This window comes from Elaeis guineensis, chromosome 1, assembly GCF_000442705.2.
Source record: "Elaeis guineensis isolate ETL-2024a chromosome 1, EG11, whole genome shotgun sequence".
Lineage (NCBI taxonomy): Eukaryota > Viridiplantae > Streptophyta > Magnoliopsida > Arecales > Arecaceae > Elaeis > Elaeis guineensis.
The window spans coordinates 3,977,882-3,995,798 of record NC_025993.2 but is presented as its reverse complement, the minus strand read 5'-3'; the positions used below and the strand labels follow the sequence as shown (position 1 = coordinate 3,995,798).

Here is a 17,917-nt window from a genome sequence, read left to right as displayed (position 1 = left end):
CGCGCATTGTAGGCATCTCTAATTGGTCTTACATAAATCCTTGTGTTTTAATGGTACAAACATAAAATCCTTGTTTAATGACAAGATTAGACTTCGAGTTCCGAAGAAAGGTTCCCATTCCTGGGCAACTTTGCAGGAGAGCATATGCTTTATCTTCTCTTCAAATAGCTAGGTAGAAAATATGACCCCTAGGCAGGCTTCAGCCTTTCCTTGCCAAGATTTTCCTGGTATGCAATTTTTCCTTCCTGAGAAACAAGTGAACATGCCATGTCAAATGGTGGAAGCAAGCAGGCCTAAGAGACTCCCAAAGAAGATGACCTGAAGAGTCCCATCTCCACATTGGAGCTTCCTAATCTAACCAGGGGTTAACCCCTTGCAACTGATCAACTAGGCCGAGGCTAAGCTCCAAAGCAAAAAGTAGTGAGGGAGGAATGACCAGCCCTAGGTTCCACATGCCAGAAGATAAGTCCTAGGTTGCTGCATTTCTGATGTCAAGAGGGATAACAATGTGCTGTCATTTGATGGGTATGAAGGATATGAACATTTCAACATGAATCTCAATGGGGAGGTTTTGGGGAAAACTTGGAACTTTTCTTTTCACTAGTATACAGATCGAAGAACTTTACACAGAAAGCTGAATGTTAGAATTTTGAAACTTCACATTCTCTTTTAGAGATCTCAATTAATTAGTCTCTATTTGCACATCAATGATATGAACATGATGGATAATTTTGACAAATCAATGAATAACTCTGCTTTCTAGAGTAAAAAGATGCTTTTACATCAAGAAGTGAAATCATTAAATTATAACAAGGGCCAAAAAAGTCTGCAACCAAATTTTTTTAAGGAAAAAAAATGTAAATATCAGGAAGCCAAACATTGTATTCTATTAATGAAGCCCACTTACAAATAACTGAATATAAGTTGAAGTATGATACAGATTGAATGAAAAAAAGGAAAAGGAAAAAAGAAAACGAAGAGAAAAGTCACAGCCTGCCTATGTAATACATTCATGCCACCGGGAAAGCTCTATTTGCTCTTCCATTTAGCTTTCGCCAACTATTTTACATTGCCCTGCACCCAGTCAATTTTTTCCTGAAAGATAAATAGACAAAAAAACCCATTGAGATGGACAAAATACAAAAAAACTAATCTACAAGAAAAGGCCTACAATGTCAGGAGAAAAAGGCTTACAAGCAGTACTCTCCATTGACTGTGCCAACTGGTTAACTCTAGAAACTTATTGTACAAACTGGTAGTCAGTAAATCATGCTTCATTGCTTGTAGGAAGGGTCAGTTGAAGCTAACCAAAAAAAAAACTGCAGCCATTTCATGATGGGATAGATCAACAAAGTCTAATGAGTAAAATCTTGGAAGACTAGAGTGTTGCAGTATGGTGTGAACTTTAGGAATAATTTTGGAGAAGCCATATCTGCTGTCTGAGTAATGAGTGCTGGTTTACAGTATGAAATAACATGGAATAACCATATTTGCCATTCGGTCTCAACTGCATATTCTAAAATCAACAGACCAAGAAATGAGGTCTCATAAATATTATGAACTGAGATGGTCAGAAAATTATTGCTCTTTAAGTTCACAAAGCCGAGCTCGTCCAGGGTTAAGCAATGAGTCTGACATTATCCATCCCTGCAAGAAAGGAGCCGGTTGTGAGCATAATAATAAAAGCCAGTTCTCTTCACCAACCAGGAAAAAAAAAATGTCAGTCATAGAGAGGTCAATCCAGAGGAATGAGAAGCAGCTGCACTAAATTAAAAGGTTAAGCAACACAGGCACCCTGCCTGTGAGTTTCTTAGCCATGCATGTTGGTGTTATAATATGCAGAATGACTCTGTACAGCTGTTTTATATTCCTCATCACACATGGATATACTTGCTGGTCATCTTTCCTCTCGCTAATAGATGCAAACTTGCATGACACATCATCCACCATATATCAGATATCTGAACTTTCATAGCCTCATTTATCCTATTACTACAGGCTAGATCCACCTAACCACCAGCTTTTCTAATAGCTTCCACATTTCCCGAGACATCAAAATGAGAAAACCACATACGCTAACCATCTATAAGATGAAAGGCACTTGCCCAGCCAAAGGTCAAAATTTATAAAACCATGGCAGTCTTTTCCAATAAAATACTGGAAATATTTTGTTACTATTTCTTTAACAATATCCTTTTTTCTGTTTGGATAATGGATTTAATTTCCTCTTCCGGACTTCTAAGTTTACTTCATTTGATTTTAACTGACATGAATGTTAAAACTTACAAAATCATCTAAGTCACGTATAAGTCCCAGGCAAATAACTGAATTAACAAATCCAGTGAGTTTATGATAGTAAACAGTGATTATACATAAGCAATAACTCTAATTGTGATCTATTTTTTACTACGTACTTGCATATATATGTATGTGTTTCTGTGTGTGTGTGTGTGTTTAAACACATCTCAGAGTATGTTTAATGGCCCTTAATGTTAACATGCATCTAAAGCTTCTGATAGCCAAGTAGCCAACATGTCACCTGTTCTGCTGCCTTCCTCTTGAAAACCCCATATGAAGATGAAACAATCTTGCAGGACTCCGCAACATGAGCCACAAAGTCAGAGTTTGTAGGAATTGGGGATTCTAGTTTTGATTGATCGTACTTATTGCGGTTTCTCAGAGATCGATTGACATTTGATAAACGAACAAAATATAATAGAACATGAGCCTGTAATACAAGATACATTAATCTGAATTAGAAGAGGTTAAAGCAGATATGTCCTAAATTACTTAAAATTAAGAATCCATACTCACATGGAAAGCTGCTTTCAAAATATCATCAGACTTTGCTTGATCCTTAAGCAATGCATAAATTTTATCCTTTGAAGGGTTATAGGTGACCATATATCTTTCTTTCTGTAACGGGAGATAAATTATATTAGCAAATATGCAAGAATATTTCAGCTCACACCTAATGCAGCATGGTAAGGGGAAAAGAAAAAGTTATTTCAAGGATGACAATGTTCAGTAATGTAAGTTGCACAATATACAGAATAATAGAAGTAAGCAAACTACAAGTGCATCCAAAAACCACCATGTAAACAAGGTTGGAAATTATACCTCAAACAAGCACTGCGTGGCAAGAAATGAAGCAGGATCCTGAAATGCATCCCCAAATGTAGGACCTGAAGAGACTCAAACCAGACCTATAAGTTTAGCCTTCTGCAGCTGTGCAAAATTACTCACATAAAAAAATTAAAAACAAAATGATTGGGATATCATGTCAACCTAGAATGACAGGTGTATGTTTTAACCATGGAGGACTGAATATATTTTCCTTTGAATTCCCTTCCTTCAGTGAGGGAACTTGCCCTGCAAAATTATAAGGATTGAACAATTAGCAGTGGCATATGTCAAATCAAATTTATCTAGTATAGAGAAGTTTGAGATGATTTTAGAACACAAAATAATAGGTATCACATAGAGAAGCTGGTTGGCACCCCTTCCTGAAGGCATGCACAAGGAGAGGTTCCAAGTTCTATATATAGAGGATTTTGGTGTTTTAACAGAAATATTGGTGTTTTAACATCCTATACACAGGATTTTGGCAAAACCCACTTCAAGTAGAGATCCCAGTTTCAACATAAGTTGGGAAGGAATGCAATGTGCTGAAATATGATGAACTTAAATGCTCACACATCAAGGCATTTTAGGAATAAATGGTATTTCTTGTAAGCAAGTCTATGGTTGACCAAATTCCAATTATCATTTAATATCATGTCACACAAGCCGTTATCTGCTGTTTCTCTAATATGCTACATGCCCTATTGTATCTTGGATCAACATATCAAATTTTATCAATCAATACAAAGAGAAATATAACTCATTACAGCAGCATGCCATGATGTGTAAATAAATCGTGATTTGACAATCCTAGTATCAAGATACCTGAAACTAAATTTGTTTGTCAGCCTTCAAAACTGCTCTTTTTCTCCCCATATTTTTTCCATTACCACTCAAAATTAAATTGAGTCAATAAGGCCAACAATTTTAAGTTTACAACCAAGAAAGAAACAAGCCACTAAAACCTGATTTACTAGTCATATATATCATGGATGTCAGGGACTCTGTAACAACCATGTGTGACCGTTATAGACATTCAGTTTGGCACTATGTTACATAATAACTTCTTATCCTTTCATTGTATTGTGTACATTTCATTTGATGAATTTTTTAGGATAATCATGCTATGAAACTGTGTCTTAATACATGTCTTTATCTTATAGCACCATGTGCTTTGCAGCTTCATGTTTTATTAGTACCATAAACCTTTCTCCCCTTATGCTGATAAACTAAAGCTGTTGCTATAATGTATTTTCAAGTATAAGTTACACAAACATGCATATTGAAGATAATATTGGTTTTTGTATTTCTTTAATTTTGCTGTACATGTATTTTCCAATCATTTCTATCATTCATAATTAAACCATCAAAAATAGCTCTTCTGGGTCCATCCAAAACATATCTATCATTGCTCGTACAGCCACCTTGGTAAAACAGCCATTGCTAGAGCAGAATATTAAGTATTGTGTTGTACCATGCCATATCAAAAGACATGTTTTGACTTTTGGTATGGCAAGAACAACCTATATCTTGAGGCTCACAATGTGGGACTATACCAATTAGCATCCCACCAGCTAGAACCACTACACTACAATATGCTCACTACAGCTCGATAGAGTCAATATGCATATCAGAAGACTGACTTGACCTACCAGTCTTAATGAAAGATTCCACCGCCACGGTGAATCTTGCCCTATTTAGAGTGTTCAAAACAACTGACTTGACCTGACAAAGTAAATATTAATTGAACAGAAGATTCTGTCAGAACATTAACAAATAATAACAAAAATACAGAATTTAATCATAGAATTAAAGACCCATACCTCCTGATATGAACTAAGGATATATCCACATGACAGGAAAGCAAATGAAGCAAGCAAGGATGGGTTTCTTTTTGAAATCAAGATACTCATTCCAGTCCCCAACTTCAAGACAAGAAGTTCAAGATGAAATTGTGATTAGAATTATAACAAGATACATATAAATGCAATAAACAAATGTATGAAAGAAAATTGATTTTAGAAGTTATCTAAAGTTTATGAACAATATTGTGGAAATCGGTTTAAAAGACAACTTGGGCAACATTATGGAGTTATGCTATAACCCCAACAAAGAAACCAAATCAGATCTCTATGTTTTTGGTCAATGGCCAATTCTTTATCATTACAAACTAATGGAATTCACCCATACAGCCCTCTACTTATATGAACATCTATAAATTAAGCTAATCTCATAAGCAAGAATTTTAACCCTAGAAACAAGTTAGATAAGCTGGTTTTGTTCAACAAAGTATTCAGAACTTTAGCTAAAACTTTTCTCAGAATATCTGTTAATGTTCCTCTAGAGCAATATGTGCAATCTGTGGCTCCTATATAAATTTTTAGGGCCTTGTTGGCTTGTTATGCAGAACAAACATAAATTGAAATCATTAAAGCATAGGAGGCAACATTCTTCTTATTCAAGCCTTGCAAATCTGTAACTCACTATGTTGCACTTTTCAAAACTTGTGTGAAATCTACGGAAGTCATCATTTTACAGTTAAAAGACCTCTAACCTCCTCTATGTATCCTAGTTGATGCTGCGTTTTGCACCATTTATGGCAAGGAATAAAATCTTAATTCACATGGTTTTCATCCAATCTATATAAACCTAAACAGTTTGTTCTCTGGTGAAGCTCAGAGGCTGAATATTGTGATCTCCGATGGAGTTCAGACCTTGCCTAACATGGCATTCCTCAGAGTCAAGCAATAGTTTGTACTTTGTTTATTTGCTTTATTCTGAGAATCTTGTGGAAGAAAAAATGGTCAACAATATCTGGAAATGTGGGATGAATTCATCAAATGCACATGAAAGGATGATCAGTTTTCGAGGAATCTCTGTCAGGGACCTCTCACACTCTATCGTGGATGCTAAAGGGCTTTAGAGATGACTGGCATTATGGGGCTTCACCTATGAGACCTCCTTATGAATCTGGAGTCCTTTATTGGTACTATAAAGATGTTGATTTTGAAGAAGCAAAAGTGCTAATTATCCGATGAAAGGTCAGTCTGCTTTTGAAATGGAGTTGTTATGGCATATCAAAGCTGGAAGGACTTTGTGCTTGACAATAGCATCTTAAGAAAGAGAGAGCTCGAAATATGGAGCTTGCAGTGTGTTGGAGGAAGAGAATATGCACATTTTGAAAGACAGCAATGTGATTATGTGTTTCCTAGAAGTCCAATATATAGGAAAGGGAGATAGTTACTGCTGCACTGCAAAAGTATTAGGGCCTCTCTGGGAACTTCCTGCTGGATCTGGCAAGATCAGCTGGAGAAAGAAAACAACAGGGAAGGAAGGGAGGGACTGGGAGAGTGGGAGGAGCCTGCCCAACACCCCATGCTCTCCCTTCTTCCTCTCCTTCTCCCTCCCTCCCTTCACCCAGTTCCAGCTGTCCAATCCCAACCTATGCCTGCAGTTGTAGCCAAAGAGGCCCTTCAAGTTCTGACTCTCCACTGGTTGTGCCTAATATTGTTTCATTGGATGGCATCTGTTGACCAAACGTTTTACCAATGAAAAAAATACCATAGAAATCTTATAATATCCTTTTATGACTCTAGGGTCATGTTAAATTTAAATTGCTATTTGTAATTTTGGAATACAAAGCAGGTCCGAGATTAGCTGTCACATAAGTAATATTGCCAAAATATTTACTCGGATCAGGTCTTGTAAACCCTTTCATACTCCTAGACATTTAATATACTAATGATTAATACTTTAAAGCAACAATATGTAGGCAGAAAGCAGGATAGCATACCAGATCTGCAATATTGCCAACACATTCTCCTTTAGCAGTGACATCACCAATATTTTCTCCTTTTGCATAGGCCTTGTAGATTGGAGTGCGTGTTGATGTCGAAGTCACAGCAGCAACGTTCTGCATGGGGAGATTGTCAAGAGATATGCTTCATGAATAACCTCCATTCATATAACTTCAATGGAAAAGATCTGATTGTGTAAGAACAAGTTCAACCTTTGCCACATTGGCTGCACAAGCCAATGGTAAGAAAAGCTGTGGAACAGCAGAAGTTGCTAATTCTACCCCAGCACCCAATTCCATTAAAAGATCACCCGCAAAGCGAAGCTGGGCCAATCAACAACAAGATTTAAGAATAACGTTCTTCTATGAATAGAGGTGTAGAGAGATTAATATGTGCTTGTGCTTTACCTGCTTTAGATCATAGTCAAACTTCTTTCCTTGCCGTGCAAAAAGCATTTTGCCAACACGCCCAGCTCCATCCTGCATATTTTCCATGCACGGTCAGAATCATAAGAAACCACAGAATTTGGCCGCTGATACTTGAAAATCAATGGCAACAACTTAAAACAAAACAAAAAAAATATAATGGCAACAATAAAAGATTAAAAGCATAATAAGTTAAGCAACCAGAATGTGTCCTGATGTGGCATTTTAGAGCCAAAGATTTTTGCAAACCATGAAACCTGATTATCTCAATACCATTTGAAACTATGAATAGCTATACTGGAACAAAATTTAAATTTAAAGTGAAAAAGAAAATTAAATTCTGTAGCCATGAAAAAAGAAAAATATCATTAACAATAAATTAATTAACATAATTTTTTTATCATTGATGGCTTGCAATACTTTGTAACTTCAAGGTGACAACTACTAGAAGGATTCATCTACTTTACTATCAGACAAAACTCCAGAGAGTATTTGTTCATCTCCATATCTTCATGTTTTCTTTGTTATTAGGTATCCAGACATTACATGCATTTATTCTGACAGCCTTCCATCAACCTTACCCCATAGAGCATATGTGGGGCTCTCCTACATCTTATGACTCCCAACGGATGTGTTACACATTGTGAATTATAGTTTCTAGTAAAATATTTCTTCACGATTGCAACCAATGATTTTTTATTCTTAGTTGCAGGAGTAAATTTGACACTCAGAGTCAGAATGAACTTTAAAAAGTGCTCCAAGCACACCAACACATGCATGTGTAAGCAGACAAAGCAGCTCATCTGCAGTGCAGGAGCAAGTAGCAGGGGGAGCAAGCAAACATAACTGCAAGCAGCACTTGCATGCATGTATAGTTCACAGGCTCTTGCACATGATAATCAAGACACACATGCAAACATCATTATCAACCAGTATCCCAAGTAACTTGCAAGGATGTGCATGTAGGAGTGAGTCTTAACACTCTCAAAAGAATGAGAACATAACCAATGGGCAGTCATGTGCCAGCTACGTGATATGATTTTGGTTCATGAGCCCTAGCCTACATGTCAATAGTTAACATTTATCAAGCCCAGACTGGATATCAAACGAGCAAGAAGAACAAGTCCTTGGTTACCAGTCCAACCAATCAATCATTGGTTCAATTGGTGATCCAATAAAAATATATGATAAAATACTATAAAAATCTACTATATAATGGAAAAAATCCTTAAGGCCAGCCGCAAAGCCTGCAGCCATACATTACACTTCTCAAAAAGTATAATAAAATTATAATACTCGATCTCTTTTCTTTCCCTTGTGCCCTGAAATAAAGTGCTCTCTACCTTTCTTCCTTATGGGCACCCAGGACCCACAACCCGCAGGAAAAGAAAAGTCTTATTTCCTTGACATCTTTTTGACTTTCTTTCTTTATTTAGAATTTTCACATATCCAAAGCACTTTTCAATTAAAAATAATCATCTAAGACTAGATAGGTTCATGGGCAAAATAGTATTATAAATATATTATTTTTAAAGAAATATTTTAAAAATTGAATGTGCTTTCTAAAATTTATTTTTTCTTAAAAATCAGAGTCATCTACATGCATGCATGTGCATCGGACTGCTAAAATTTAGTAAAAATAATGCTCAGGAAGCTTTCAAAGAAAAATGTTCATAAAACGTAACCCTTTGTGATCCAGACATTCAATGGTAAAACCAAGGGCCAAATATTAATTATTAAAATATCAGGGCTAAGTGCTATTGTTTGGCTTAATGAAATTTTGTGTCATGTGGTGAATCTTTCTAATTTACTATTTTATAATATATGTATCATATATTATCATCATTATATGTCAAGGCAGATTCTGGGTTGTGCTGGTGAAGGAGCTTCCAACATTTACAGCAGGTTGGATGTTCAAGTCTCCATTTGTTATGGTTTTTTGGGCTTTTTTAAAGAAAGAGGAAGGGAAATTTAGGTCATTATAACTCAATCAAGTCAGTTGAGCTGAGCAAAAATCCAGCCAGATCACCTGATTTTCATGATCCGAAGTTCAAACTTAAGCCCAAAGTGCATCAAGAGCCAGCTTGTCAATCTACTGGTTTGACTGGCCAGTCCAGTCCAGTTCTAAAAACCAATATCCATGGATGATGGATGCTTACTGTCCAAGACATTTATGAACTGCCTCTGCCATAGTCCAACAATGAACATTTATATGGAATATTTGTTAAATATCAAGTTGGTACCTCTTTGAATGTAAGATCCAAAGACATGGGATTCCTAAGGCGATTCTTAAGCAACCTTCTCCAAGATAAAGGTGAAGAATACTACTTTATTCAGGCATTTTTCTTCAAAATTTGAAATAAGGCAATGATCTCTCTCCTTTTTCTCCATCCTCCTTTGTTCCACAAATCAATGAATCTTGTTTTTAAGTCGGTCACCATGAACAACTTACAATTCTGAGACAAACTACCTGCTGATTTAGAGATGTTGCAGTTGTTAAATTCTCAAGTTCTCAAGTTTTGTACTGTGTCTTCCTAGTTGTGTTGGATGCCTAACTGGAAGCCAATTTGTGATTGGAAAACTTTTGATTGAGACCTACCCAGCCTTGATCCAAGGGTATCTTGGACCTTACATCTAAACCAAACTTACTTGGAAATTAGGTTGTTCAGTCAGATATCTAGACTCTACAAAAACTTACATGCATATCTTTTGACATACACAAACATCTTGGTTGGAGCAACACTTCAGTCCTGATTTCTATGTTAGCGACAAAATATTTTGTTTTCTAGCAAACTCATATTGAGGATGAGCTTATAGCATCCTAGATGCAGAATTGCACATAACACATGGATCCCACTTAACCCGTGCATGGAATGCATGACCTTCTACTAACTTAAAGAGCAGTTGGTGGACCATACACTGCATCCACCACTTTGGAATATTTATCAATCTAATTCAGGGATACAGCTTGTCAGAAGTCCTAAGCCCCAAGCTAGTGGACCATTGAACAGTTCCACAGGTAATCCAAGACAGTTTCATCAGCCATTAAAGCCAATATGGAAAACGAACATCTAAAGATTGGTCAGTCTCAGTCAATAACAGATAAATGTCCAATATCTGAATTTTAGAAAGAAACAGAATCTCTAGTTTGAATCATTTTTTCTTTAAACAGTGACCCCTTGATGCTTATTTAACAATTTGGGTCCAGTAGGTGACGTAAAATATGCATTAAATTGTTAAATTAATGAAACTAAAAAAAAAAAAAAATGACAAATTAATAGAAATTTGCTCTCACAAGACTAAACAAGTTGAAAACTAGCTCCCTTCAGTTGTAATAGAGCTATGCGTCCTTACAGGTGTGTATGTGCATCTGTGTGTCTGTATAGCACTAACAAATTGTGAAAGACTTCAAATACAAGATCCTTGTCTTTCTGTCGTTGCATGTACACTAGATTATTTTTTTTTTTCTTTTTGATAAGCAATATATGTAGCATAGCAGCACCTTAGCTTGCTGATATAGACAATAGTAGTGATTCTACTAGAAAAATAGAGCAAGTAAAAGATGAACTTAATGGTTTTCTACAAGAGAATGCAGAAGTTACTTTATGAATGAAACATAACATTATAGTCAGTGTTTTCCCTGCTAGGACATGCTGATATTCTTTACCTTAAGTATCCAATTAATAGCAACAGCACCTGGTGTGGCTCTATTTCTAGATACTCCAACAGAACTCAACAGTGTCTGTGTTGTGAAAACACCCATAGCTCCACCAAAGAAATGCTGAACAATGATAATAATTATTAGTATATCATGAGAGAGTTCAAAATAAAGAAAAATTTCTTGTTAGAGGTTGTAGCACAAGCATGCATTAACAGATTGAAATAACTAAATAGCTTATGAATTGAAGCCAAGTGCTGGTTCAAGTAAATACCTTCAAAGCTCGCCATGTCATGTATGGAACGTATGAAGGGGTAACACTATCTGGAAACCCTTCAGGCACTACATAAGATCTTATGAATGAGATCAATTCCTGCACCAGAATTCCTATCTGTGATTATATTGTAGCTGAATGCTGTAGGTCTCCATTCTTAAATTGCCAAGAAATAGAAAACCAAAAACATGTGTTCCATACTTTTGCTAGATGCAGTTACAAGCGTACTACATGAAAATGCAGAGTAGAGAAATGAAAGGTGTAAAGTTCTTAGAGATGTAAACTGCCCATCCAAAAAGCATCCTATCAAAAAATGATATATTTCAAAGTCCTGGTACCAATAGCTACTTTATAATTAATATGCCCTTTCCAGACAGTCATTTTGGGATGAGAATGATAAAACTCAAGGCAGTATGACAAATATTACTAGATCTCAAAATTTGTTACATGTACTGAAAAGAGGCAGGCAAAAATAGAGCACGCAGGAGGGATTCATGCTTAAATTTGATTTTTCACTCTTTCCTTTGTGTCTCAGTTCTGGCCATATGCAAAATAACGCAGCAGTGAAGACTAAACTAAATCCCCTGGCAAATTCTTTTGACAAATATCATCCAAAATCTGTTGACACTTCACTTTATTTTTTTAATATATTATGCATTATCAAACTCATTAATGTTTGGCCTATCAGTTAAATATTCCCATGAAATTCTTCATCTGCAGCCAATCCCCTAGTTTTCATTAGCAATGTCTTCAGTACTTTGCTGTATTCTTTGTTCTCAGGCATTTATCTAACGCACCAAGCATGCAACTAAGGGCCACACAAAACTTACTCAAAAATTGAAGAATCTTTCATTCTGAATCCAACATCCATTTTGAGATTGCACGCACGGCTCCTTTATAAAACAAAAACTCAAAAGCTTTTTGTCCAGATCAGTAAGAACAAAACGGTTGCAAAGTTTGTCGTAAAAAAAGAATGAAACAGGAACTTTTTCTTTCTTTCTAATTTTCCAACAGAAAATAATGTGATACAAAAAATAAATTTCGAGAAGGAAGAGCCAGGATTACCTAGTAAGCAGCAAAAAATATTAATTTTCAAAAAAAAAAAAAAAGAAAAAAGACATTGACATAATCTATTGAAGTAATTGCCAGAAGAACATCAGTTAAGATTAATGCCACCTAAAAAACCATAGCTTTCGAGATATCTTCTTAATATGAATTAAAATTAACTAAGTAGCGATTAAGATTATGGGCATAAAAGTTAAAAGACCAAGTATTGAAACAAAAACAATGATAATTTTTTTGATATTAGACAACTCCAAAGCTAATAAAAACCAACTCACCTCCACAGGCGCCACCGGTGTCTGCAACGAAACCGCCTTCACGGCCGACGAACACCTCCGGACGCTCCCGGTCCCTTCCACATCCACCACATAATTCCACCTCCGCCCATCGATCTCCTCGCAGCACAAGATCCTCGACGAGGCCGCTGCGGCATTCACCGCGAGCCCATCCACGGCCGGCCCAAACCTCACCTCCGTCAAGATCTGATCCGCCGGAGGCGGAGGCAGAGAAGGCACGACAGGCGGCGCAGCGACCGTTGCAGCGGCGGTGGTTCGCATCGCCTCCCTGACCACCGCCCTCGCCTCCGTCGCCCCGCCCCGCGTTAGGGTTTGCGCGGAACTCGGCGATTGCTTCAATTGGATCGGAGCCATCGAAATGATCGAACAGTTGGGGGCGGAGAGAGCGAGAGAGCGAGCGAGCGACGGGGCTTCGTTGGTTATATACTGTTTGGACCGTTGGAATTTAATAGAAAATATGGGATTATTTTTGTCATTTGATGGTGAGTTCCATTTGTGGAGGTGGTGCCGCTGCTGGCTTGGTGCACGTTAGCATCTAAGAGCCGTGTGAGTGGGGCAGTCCAACCACCTAATGACCACAGTGCAAGCTTAAAATTTAAAACTTTTTTTTTTATATATATATAATCTCTTTTGGAGAACCATGGCATTGGTTTGCATGCTTAAATAGTTGATAGCTCTTATATGTGCACATGATGATGATGTATGTGCATCTTGAATGTTGCCTAACCACATTTATGCTAGTAAATTGAAAAAGGTATATGATGTTAATAGGAACCGGTTTAGACAAGAATGTAGAGAATCCACAATCCCCTTCTTGATGTGGAACATGTGAATGTGAAAAAAATCTAATATTCAAGAAAATAGATGAAGGCTAGATTTTTACGAGTAATGAATGATTTAGCAAAGGTTGCGAGCTATTCTTAGCATTTGGTATAGATAAACTCAGGTTATTGATACGTTATCAATTTTATTTTTATACTTTGATCTAACTATTAAAGTGTAATTTTGCCATCAATATATATTGCAAAAATGAGGTTCTAATTATTGATAACCATCTAAGAAAATTGCCGTGAAATAATTTTAATGTTGAAGTTACACATAAAATGCCTGTATACATATTCTAGCTTATGCAATTTTCACAACCAACACAATTTTCAACCCTAATTTTTTGTCATTGGTGCATAAATTATGACTTAACCACATGTATTTACTCATGCTTTATGTAAAATATCGTTCTTGATTACAGCTTATTTACATATGACTATGTCATAATTTCATTTTGCAACCAATACATGTTCTACAATTTGGGTGTATTCCGAGAACCCCTTTTTCCCGATACCTAGCAGAACCTGTATAGTTTTTGATTAGGAGGACCACATAAACTTTGAAAGCGTGGAGCAAATATTTGAAACAAAATGGCAGCTCCTTTTTCTCAAGAGAAAAAAAAAAAAAAAAGAAAAACAAAAAACTAATTCTTTCATTTCTTCCCCAGCTATCTATATATAATTCATGATATTTGCATGTGAAAATCAGTTATGACACAAATAGTGTTATTTTATTATGAATATAATTATGCATTCCCATAACATTCTCATGAATTCCATAATGAAGATGATGACAACACAGCCGCAATTTTAAGCAATAATCAACTCTAAATGGGTGGACTTGGAATCACAGCATCCAAAGCTTTGAATTCAGATCATATTTCAACGGTCAATATTGCATCAAAATCAAACATATCTAAATTTTCGACCTTATATTACCATCTGGTCAGCTGTACTTTATAGGTACAGAAGCTTTCGATGTACGCACCATTGGTCAAAATCTTTATGTAGCTAAGCTAAGTCGCTTCCGGGGTACACTTTGTTTTGGACTGAAGAAACTGGAATCAATTAGAATATGATTCAAAGATTTGCAACTAAGTTTTCATATCAGTTTGGTGACCTAAGCCTTCTGGTCTTCACAAGTAATTGACCATGGAATCCATCTTCACATAGACTGTATCACCCTTAGCTAAAGCTAATAAGCTTTGGTCAATTAGGTGAGATAACCCCTCAAACCTGGAATTTGTACATGGGAACAAGAAAACCTACAACAACAAACAGCTATTTTTGGGGGCATTTAAGGGAACTCACAATTTCAAGTTTTCGACCGTTTAAAACGAATGCCGACCACTTAAAAGGAGGCAACGTAGGTGAACCGTCAAGGTTGTTGGTTGTCCGCTGGTGGCCACTTTTCTTGCTGACATGGGAATAGATGAAGGCAGGACCACTTGGCCACTGTTGGATGAAGCATGGTTCATGTGGCAAGGATGATGAGTTCATCCGATTGGCATATGGGGACCAATCAGAGAAAGCTGAATCAGCAAAGCCGAGTGGACTAAGACAAGTGTTCGGATTCTCTGTGATGCAACTTTCACATCATTAAGTACGGTAACATTATTGATAGCTACCACAAAATCTATTTCAAAGATGGATAGCTTTTACCTGTTTTTGAAATATGACGAAGTATTGTTGCCATAATATAAGGCATGTCGTGGTAACGAAGGAGAGCCATCTATGTCTAAGATGGATGACATGATGGTTATCAATGATGCCACTGCAATGTGGTGCAGAAGACAAATCATAGAGGACTTTTTTTCTGAGGAGAATCGTATTTTTTTTTTTGGAAGGATAGAAAAATCTCGAGTGAATGTTGGATAAGTTTTGAGTACGTGAAATGTGTAGAAAAAGATAAGAGGTAGGATTGTAACTACGGTGTTTGCTTAAGGTATGAAATACTGTCCTAAAGGATAGATCTGTTCTTCTTAGATGCAGAAGGTATTTTGACGGCTATCCCCAAGAATACAATAGGCCTTCTCAATTATATGCACTCACAAGTGAGGAAGCAAGAGTAGCAGAAATAAAGATAAGAATAAACCCAGCAAGAAAAATTTGAAGTGAAGTTTTTTTTTTTTTTTACAATGAGACAGCAAACAGGTGAAAAGATATATAAATAAAAGCTATTTGTTGTTGAGAAAAAGTTGGGGAGAAAAATCTGCTGGTTGGTTTTCAAGAGGGCTAAGTGGGATAGTATTTTTAGGCCATTTAGGTGAGAGGATGTTGGTAAAATAGCTGAAAATCTGACTAGAATCAGATGAAAGTAAATCTTTAACAAAATAATAAATACGACCAAAAAAATCAGCTGAAAACTAGGAATAAACTAGAAACAGTTATAGGGCTGACCTGATCTTCATGCCTTTTGAAATACTACGTAATTCCAACATCCCCCACATATTTCAAAAGGCAAATAATATCACCAAACAAATGCTGGGTTAACTCAACTGAGTGTAATGCATCGAAATTGGTGCCTTTTGAGCTATGAATCAGTCCTAGAAAGAATGAGTTATAATTTGTAGGATTATTGGTGAAGTTTATAACTTTTATGAACTAAAAAAAATCTTAGAGTAAATTATAAGTTTCACCAATCACACTACACTCCTACAATTTTTGCTACTCATCGCGGAATTGTGCTAATAGGCCATGCGCATGCCTGGTTATTCGTGAGTGCTCTAGAGATCTTGTCAAAGAATCTTACAGAAGCGACCCCACTTCGCACTCATATATATAAGTGATTCCATCAAGTGTACACTGTAATTCAATACACCACTCATAAGGGATATAGAATTCATTAAGAGCTTAACTCAACCTCTTATTAATTACAGTTTGCATTATGCACACCACAGAAAGGAAAATAGTATTTATAGTACTTTTCTTGATCAACAAATGACTTGTTATTACCTATATGAATCTACTTCATAGGATCACCAATCACATAAGTTGGGTTACCATCATTGTTGATTTCTTAAAGTCAGCTTTAGTCCTATTCCTCTCGATGTTTCATTTATGAATTTTCTGCCCAAAGGTTTAGGCAGAGGATCGGCTAAATTCATCTCTGACTTCACATAATCGATGGATATAATTCCATCCTTAAGCAGCCGCTTTACTATATCATGTCTTAAATGAATGTGCTTATTTTTACCATTATATGTTTTATTTTTCGCAATGGCTATTGCAGCCTAGTAGTGACAATGCATAGACACAGAAGGTGTTGGTTTTATACCCAATGAAATATCTGCTAAGAAGTTTTTCAACCACTCAGTCTCATTTCCAGCCAACTCAAAGGCTACAAACTCTGATTCCATGATAGATTTAGCAATGATAGTTTGTTTAGCTGATTTTCAAGTTATTGCACCCCCACCAAGAGTAAACACATATCCACTAGTGAATTTTGTCTTATCTGAATCGGAGATCCAATTAGCATCGTTGTATCCTTCTAATACAGTAAAAAATCTACTATACAAAATATCATAGTTTATGGTACCTATTAAATATCTCATTAGTCTGACTAAAGTAGTCCAATGATTACGATTGGGATTTTGAGTATATCTGCTCAATCTACACACTGCATAAGCTATATCAGGTCATGTATAGTTCATTAAATGCATCAGACTTTTAATAATCTGAGCATATTGAGACTGAGCCACACTATCACCTCTCTTCTTTTTTAATTGAGTATTAGCATCATAAGGAGTACAAACAGGTGTGTCATCAAAATGACCAAACCTTTTAAGTAGCCTCTCAACATAATGTTCTTGTGTCAATATCAAGCCATTCATATCTCTTATGATTTTAACACCTAAAATCATATTGGCTTCTCCCATATCTTTCATGTCAAATTGGGAGGCTAAAAAACCTTTTGTTTCTTTCACAATTTTGAGATCAGTTCCAAAAATGAGCATGTCATCCACATACAAATTGATAATCACACAGTCATTATCAATAGTCTTGGTGTACACACATTTATCTACTCCAATAGAAGAAAATCTGATATCCATTAAAACTCTATCAAATTTCTTATGTCATTGTTTTGGAGCTTGTTTTAAACTATATAAAGATTTTCTCAATTTGCACATTTTGTTTTCATTACCAGAAACAACACAACCCTCTGGTTGAACCATATAATTTTTTTTTTCTAAATCACCATTTAGAAAAATAATTTTGACATCCATTTGATAAAAAACAAGATTATAAATAGAAGCTAAAGCGATCAAAATTCGAATTGAAGAAATTCTGATCACTGGTGCAAAAGTATCAAAATAGTCCACATTTGATTTTTGATTAAAACCCTTGGTAATAAGTCTAGCTTTGTATTTATCAATAGAATCATCAGGATTAATTTTTTTTTTAAATTCATTTACATCCAATAGGTTTTGCTCCAAGAGGTAAATCAACTAGTTCTTA

At 36.0% G+C, this 17,917-nt stretch overlaps 1 protein-coding gene across 2 annotated transcripts; it reads right to left on the bottom strand.

The window, feature by feature from the left end:
* Positions 1-1,378: 1,378 nt before the first annotated feature.
* LOC105034616 (protein root UVB sensitive 6) lies at positions 1,379-13,043 on the bottom strand. 2 transcript variants are annotated; one of them, XM_019847963.3, is made up of 13 exons: positions 12,618-13,043; positions 11,278-11,376; positions 11,013-11,126; positions 7,328-7,399; positions 7,133-7,243; positions 6,917-7,036; positions 4,947-5,048; positions 4,776-4,848; positions 3,289-3,372; positions 3,121-3,185; positions 2,815-2,916; positions 2,540-2,728; positions 1,379-1,647 (listed from the first exon to the last, which is right to left on the bottom strand). In XM_019847963.3, exons 1-13 carry the CDS (start codon positions 12,987-12,989, stop codon positions 1,579-1,581), a joined length of 1,572 nt encoding a protein of 523 aa, XP_019703522.1. In that variant the 5' UTR covers positions 12,990-13,043; the 3' UTR covers positions 1,379-1,578. The 2 variants fall into 2 exon arrangements, with proteins under 2 accessions (XP_019703522.1, XP_073114179.1); XM_073258078.1 differs by having other exon boundaries at positions 1,419-1,647; positions 11,278-11,394.
* Positions 13,044-17,917: the final 4,874 nt, after the last annotated feature.